Genomic DNA, 7,120 nt, shown 5'->3' on the forward strand with positions numbered 1-7,120 from the left:
TATTTTAGAAACGCTTAGAGATTTATTAACATGAGACTCTTTCTTCAAAACCAATATCTCTAAAGAAAAAATATTTTCTAAAAAAAGAACTCTTCCAAAAAAATTTTACAAACTCTAAAGGTTTGTAGTTTCTATTGAAGATTTAAAATTTGAAATCAGCTGCCTTAAAAAAAAAATTCTCAACATAAATATGAAATTTTAGAAATTTAAAAAGAAAATTTCTAAGTAAAGCAAAATAACACTTCAGACGATATAGACTTAGGAATTTTTTTTAAAATGAACTAAATCCTAAAGTGAATCTAATTTCAAGAATAAGTTTTAAAAAATGATATTGTTTAATTACACTAAAAATAGAAGATTTAGAGTTTAGGTTTAATACCCACTAAATTGTATGTAAGAAGGATTAATACCCACTAAATATTTTGAAGAAACCACAAAGGTTTTTATTGGAGCCTAATGGTAAAAGATTAAATATCAAGTTTAAACTCTCAATGGTACATGTTTGTAACAAGGAACATTGTTTCAAAACATCTTTTCTTTTGTAAAAGATCTTCGACAATGATTGATTCTCAAAACACATTTATTACTCAATTATGCCCTTTAACAATAACATAATTAAAGAGAATTGTAAAACATAAATTTGGGGAGGAAAACTAATTTTTGAATTCATCTCCCCAGTCTTATCCTTATAAACTTTTAGAAATCAATCTTAAAAAAAGTGAACAAATAAAATGAAAACGAAAACAAATTCATTGTCTAAAAAAAGAAATTGATTACAAAAAAAGTTAAAGAAAATTTAAAGGATCATTCGATTAAAAATAGAATAAAAAAAATTCAATTTAAAATAAAACAGAAAATTTGTTCAAATTTACCAAGCACATTTTGGAAAAAAAAAGTACATAATTTATCTCCTTTATTCTAAAGATTTCAAAGAATAGAACAAAGGCTAGCTAGGCCGATTCAAATGAATTCAAACTTCCTAACACATTACTGGAAATAAATACAAGACTGATTAATAAACGTCTAATAAGGCCTTCAAAGAGTCCATGGTCATGTGTCGTCTTTTATGTCAATAACGTCTCGAAAAGGAACATGAAGTTCCAAGGTTAGTAATCAAATTTAAACATTTAAATAAAGTTTTGGAATGGATTAGATATATCCAATTCCTAACAAAAACAAGATTTGCTCAAATGATTTGCAAATGCAAAAATATTTTCCAAAATTGATATAAAATCCGGATTTTAGCAAATTCAAATTTCTAAAAAAGATAAATATAAAAATGTTTTCAATGTTCTGTTTGGATAATAGGAATGTAATATAATCTCATTTAGGCTAAAAAATACTCCATTAGAATTTCAAAACATATTTTCAATAATTTTCAAGATTTTACAATTGTTTATATTGATGATGTTTTAATCTTTTCTCCAAGTATAGAAAAATATTTTAAACATATCAATATTTTTATGAACATTATAAAAATAAATGCTTCGGTAGTTTCTCTACATAAAATCAAAATATTTGAAACGAAAATTAGATTTTTGGGCTTGAAATCTACTTAGGAAAGATCAAACCCATTCAAAAATCAATTTGAGTTTGCCTCAAATTTTCCAAATTAAATCCTTAATAAAAACCCAACTTCAAATGTTTTTACTTTATCAAAAAACTCAAGCCCATTTGTAAACCATTCTACCACAAAGCTAATGAAAAATTCAAAACCATGGTTTGACCCACATACCCAAGTTATTCACAAATTTTTTTTAAGGCTTTAGTCAAATCAATTCCTTGTCTAAATCTCATCAACCCAAAAGTATAAGTTAAAAAATTCTAAGGAGAACTGTATTAGAAAAAGATGTAAAAAAAATATTGTTGCAAATTAAATTTTTGCCAGATGACAAATCATTGACTTTGAAGTTTTGCTTATAAAATTATAACAAAACCTCCATCCTCTCAAGGGAGTTTCTAACTCAAAAAAAAAAAAAAAAAAAGGAAACAAAAATCTCTCTTGAGTGCTAAAAGAGGAAGTGGAAGAGGAAGAGGAATCTCTACCTCTCTTCAAAGAGTAGTCGCCTATCTTCTTCTTCAAACTATGCATCATCAGCTATGAATGCAGATCAATATACAATCGATTTGTGATTTACCATGGTAACCCGACCTAAATCAAGATTATCTGGCATATGGCCGGATTGAATCTCTCACGAAATCTTTGCCACTTAACCTAAGTCTTCGGCCAATTGTCCTTCAAATGGAGTCATTCAAATGAGGCCTCTAAAATGGTCGATGTCATTAACATAAGTGGTAGGAAAAGGAAATAGAAAATGCTTTTTGTGCAACAAAAAGTATTTTCTACTTGTGCAACAAAAAGTTAAGACACATATAAGAAAACCAAACATATAAACACAGATGTTTTTAAAGATTGAGTGCCTTGCAAAGAAATAGAAGAATAATTGCGAAGGTATGAGAAAATTGCAAGTCGTGTGGAGAGCATAAAATTATTAATTGAAAAACACTTCAATCTATCACAAGAATAATGATAATTCATATTGAACACAAACATATTGCATCATGGTGTGTATCCAGAAAAATAGACTGCCTCATTGGCCCTTCCTTTAACAGTCATATGCTTCACGAAGATATTATGTTGCAGAATATGGGTCAGACAACTGAGAACACTACTCGGTTAGGGAAAACTTTGGTTTTCGCACGACTAATATTTTATTAATATTATTTTTCTATGTTGTAGAATTTGCTCCAGTCAATTATTTTACGACTAAGAGTGAAATTATCAAGTTTGACATTTTTGCTGAAATACACAAAGAGTTTCGATGGGTCTAAGACCAAAAAAATACACATATCTATTAACATGTAGATTGGTAAAAATCATTTTCCAATGTTAATTACCCATTATTGTTTCATTGACAAAATTTTCTTCATGATAGGACGAGGTCTACACTTGGCTGTCAATGGTTGAGCTTTAGGCATAGTGAGTCCTTCACCTTCTGTCATATCCACCAATGAATTGCCGAGTCTTTGCCACTCGAAGCATTGAATCAATGATGCCAAAGTCAAGGCAACTACACGTTGTGCCATTCCCATTCCAGGGCAAGCTCTCCTTCCCAACCCAAATGGTAATAGTTTGTATGCATCGACTCCATTTGCATTTTCATGTCTTTCAGGCTTGAAACTTGTGGCATCTTCCCATAGGCTTGGGTCTCTATGTATTGTCCAAGCATTAATCAATACGATTGTGTCACGTGGTACATCGTAGCCTCCTATTTTGCAATCTTCAAATGCACAATGTGGCACGAGCAGAGGAGCTGCTGGGTTCAATCGTAGGGTCTCGGAGATTATTCCTTGCAAATAACTCAAGCTGAACGAATCAACTTCCTTAACTAAGCATTCTTGACCAATGGAGCTATCTATCTCATCTATAGCTTTCTTCAACACTTCCGGATTATTGAGTAGATGTGATAGTGCCCATTCTAATGTGACGGCTGCTGTGTCGATTCCTCCTAATAGTATTACCTAAAAGAATAAACTAGTTTTAATAAAATAATTTTAATAAACTAGTATTGATTTCTTATAGATATCGTTGAGGATCTCATATTGATAAGCAATGATTTAATCAATTTACACCCTTACTTCAGCATTTGCATCAATAAATCCGGAATATGGTTCAACAAGATTTGGATCTAAGAATATTAAATAATCTAAACAAATAATCATATTTAATATATTTATGGTTAAGAAAAAAAACTGTTAATCTTGAAAGATGAATAGCCTAAGAGACAACTAGTTTTCAGATAGAACACGGTGTGCTTATCTACTAGCTAGATACAACAAGAAAAACAATCATATATTGAAGAAATTGATAAAGAAAATAATATATTTGTTCTATATTAGAGAAAGAGAAACATACTTGTATGAGACCTTTGATAATTTGGTCACTATAATTTTCGGGTTGAGTATTCTGCAAACCAAGTAAATGCTGAATCATTGTATTTTCTCCATCATTCTGATTCCTAATCTCATCAATTAATTGTTGAATAAGTTCATCTGATGTCTTTGTAAGCTTCTTTACCCTCTTTTCATAACGAGTTGGATCAATCCAATTCCATAAGGGTATAAAATCTCCTGGATTTCCTGCTCCACTAATTGCCAAAACTTGTTTCACCATCTCTTTAAATTTCTTGGATCTTTCCTCATCTTTCAAATCATCACCACAATACTTCTTTCCACACATCATTCTCATAACAATATTGAACATAAGATCCATAAACATAGGCAACATCTGATCCACGACCTTAAACTCTTCAAACGAATATCCATCCCACAATTTACACAACAAACGTTTGACTTCATCTTCTCTAACTCCCATAAAAAGGTTAAGGCGACTTAGGGAGAGAATCTCGAGGGTACTAATTCGACGGAGGTTTCGCCAATGTTCACCGTAAGGTGAGATGGCTAAGTTGGTATAGTTGTATGTTAAGTGCTTTGCACTCTTTAACAAAGGGCGATTGGCAAGAACTACATCATTCTTTGTAAAGCATTCTTGGACAAGAGAAGAAGAGGATACGACTACCGCGAGACATGAGCCGAATCGGAGAGAGAGGACGGGACCATGCTTTTGGGAGAGGTTCTGAAGGGTTCGATGGACAGGATGTTTGAGGAGATGGAGATGACCTATTAGTGGAAGAGAAAAAGATGGAGATGGTGGATGGTTTTTGTGATGAGGTTGATGGAGGAAGTTGAAGGCAAGGAGAAGACAGAATAGAGAAATTATAGAAATAGAGAGCAAAAGAAGATCCATGTGATTGATCGCTCAAGCACTTTAGTTTGATATAGATTTTCTTTCTTTCTTTGGTATTATTGATTGGGGAAGTTTAATAATCCTCAAATAATGTCTTGGAAATTGGGTGAACTCAGAGTTTTCAAGCTGACAACATAGTGGAGGAAAAGACAAATTTTTTTTAAAAAAAAGAAAAAAGGGTGAAATTATTTGTTTAGTGGTGGGGTTTTTGGATTTTGCAACTTGAGATGGTTGACTTTTTTATTTATTTATTTTTTAAAGAAAACGTTTCTTAGTTAAACTATAAAATTATAAAATTTATATATATTACTGTAGTTAGCAAGACTTGACTAGAGTTTTAAACAAAGTTAAAATTTACTGATGTAATTAAAAAAGAAAACAACTAAATAAGCTCCCTAAAAAAAAATTTCCTGTGAAAAAAGTGTTCTTTATTGTCTGTATGGGATTGTGATATTTGATCAAAAAGACACAATTCAACAGGAAGCTTGACCCTTTTTTTTAATTATTCTTTTGTGGTGAATGAGATGCATTTTCTTTTAGTTTTGGGAAACACAATTAACCCAAACCAAAAGGGTTCCCAAACCTTTAAGAACTTACCAAAAACTTCTCCAAAGAATCTTAATCTGCTGTAACCCCTTCAACCTCTCGAATCCAACCTCCGAATTCATAGTTAAAGCAAATAGTTGGAACTTAATATTGATTCGGTGTATAAGATTTTTCAAGAAAAAGAACCACACTTAGTACTAATTCACATAATGGGAAAGTTGATGGAACTGACCAAAGACGCAATATAGAAGCGACGAGTGATAAACAGAGAACAGGAATCTGCGGTGTGCGTAAAGGAAGCAACAATGACGTGCTGTGAAATCAATTTGAGGGTGGGCAATTTCAACGCAGGACCTCTCATCCTCAGGTTCATACTGGTATCAATTGAGCTAAGTTGTTGATAAATCCTACATAACTTACCTAGTAAATCAAAATCTCTCTTTATTGACATGAAATCTTGAATAGCATACGGTAGATCATGTTCAAGTAATAATCTAAAAGTTCTACGATATATGGATAAAGGTTGGATATCTTTTGTAACATTGTGGATACGAATCATTTTATAATTATTACAAAAGATTCGATAAAAATTATTTATGTTAGGATATATATGAGTGGGAGTATTTATACAAAGAATTTGAACAAAATTGAATGCAAAATAATTAATCTATCTTTTGTCGATCCATAAATTGCAGATATTAAATATTCACAAGTTGATCATATGTGTCACGATCTTAATTCCTAGGTCAGTTATGAACTTCTACCTATGATCAAGTCTTTTGTTTGATTTGCATAAATGAGAGTGGCATGAGTCGTTGACTCAATATTATCTCTGCAAATTAGGGATTTGATCGAATGGGGGATTGATAATGTACTTTTACAAAATGGACTTCGATCATCTAATTTGTATATGATCAGTAGACTAGATAAGTAGTTTTCTTAAATGTTGACTTTGGGACTTGAACGATGGAACCCCATCCTCACTGTCTCAAAAGAAAGACTTGGTTAATGGTGAAAACATAGACAATTTGTTTATTAGAGCATAAATTGTAATTAAGGACTCATAGGTAATTACAGGGATCAACAAGGATCAAATTGGTCTTTTAGAAATAAAATTTCTTTATCCTTGTTTTAGGCACTTCATGAGCTTATTTCTCGTAATTGCTATCCATTAGTATGGGTATTAAAATCCCTCTTCCCAGATACTCCAGGAACAAAATTTTAATGACCTTGCCCCCGCTATTTCCTAGAAAAAGTGTCTTACATTCGCTCTCACTTAGATCCATCCTTTTCCAGACTCTGCTCAACTCGTAAAGTCGTCTCAACTAGCTGAGAAAAATCAGATCTTAATCCTAACACCATCACTGGTGTGCGAATTTTCTTTATGTAATCCTCTTTCAAATCTCCTACACCTTTCTTCCTCGGTAGCCACCATTGCATTAGCATATCTTCACAATTTAGTAACGTCCTTTCATAATCTACTATTGTCATCGAACCCTGAATTAATTTAAAAAATTCCTCTTGTTTCTTCTCACAGTAAGTATTAGGGAAACACTTTTCTTTGAAGATATGCCTAAAGGTTTTCCAATATAAAGTATTCACATCTCCATGTCTCACCTTGATGGATTTCCACCAACGTAACTCTCAGCTTCTTTTTAAAGTAAAAATGAGGCAAATCTAACTTGCTGTTCTTCTAGACAACTCATCACTTCAAAATATTTTTTCACTATATTTAACCATGCTTTGACATCTGCAGAGTTCGTTAAA

General features: G+C 31.8%; 1 protein-coding gene across 1 annotated transcript; it reads right to left on the reverse strand.

Moving 5' to 3' along the window:
- Positions 1-2,677: 2,677 nt before the first annotated feature.
- LOC103495922 (cytochrome P450 81Q32-like) lies at positions 2,678-4,851 on the reverse strand. The gene is made up of 2 exons (XM_008457601.3): positions 3,917-4,851; positions 2,678-3,522 (listed from the first exon to the last, which is right to left on the reverse strand). Exons 1-2 carry the CDS (start codon positions 4,805-4,807, stop codon positions 2,902-2,904), a joined length of 1,512 nt encoding a protein of 503 aa, XP_008455823.2. The 5' UTR covers positions 4,808-4,851; the 3' UTR covers positions 2,678-2,901.
- Between the last annotated feature and the right edge of the window lie 2,269 nt (positions 4,852-7,120).

This window comes from Cucumis melo, chromosome 11, assembly GCF_025177605.1.
Source record: "Cucumis melo cultivar AY chromosome 11, USDA_Cmelo_AY_1.0, whole genome shotgun sequence".
Taxonomy (NCBI): Eukaryota; Viridiplantae; Streptophyta; class Magnoliopsida; order Cucurbitales; family Cucurbitaceae; genus Cucumis; species Cucumis melo.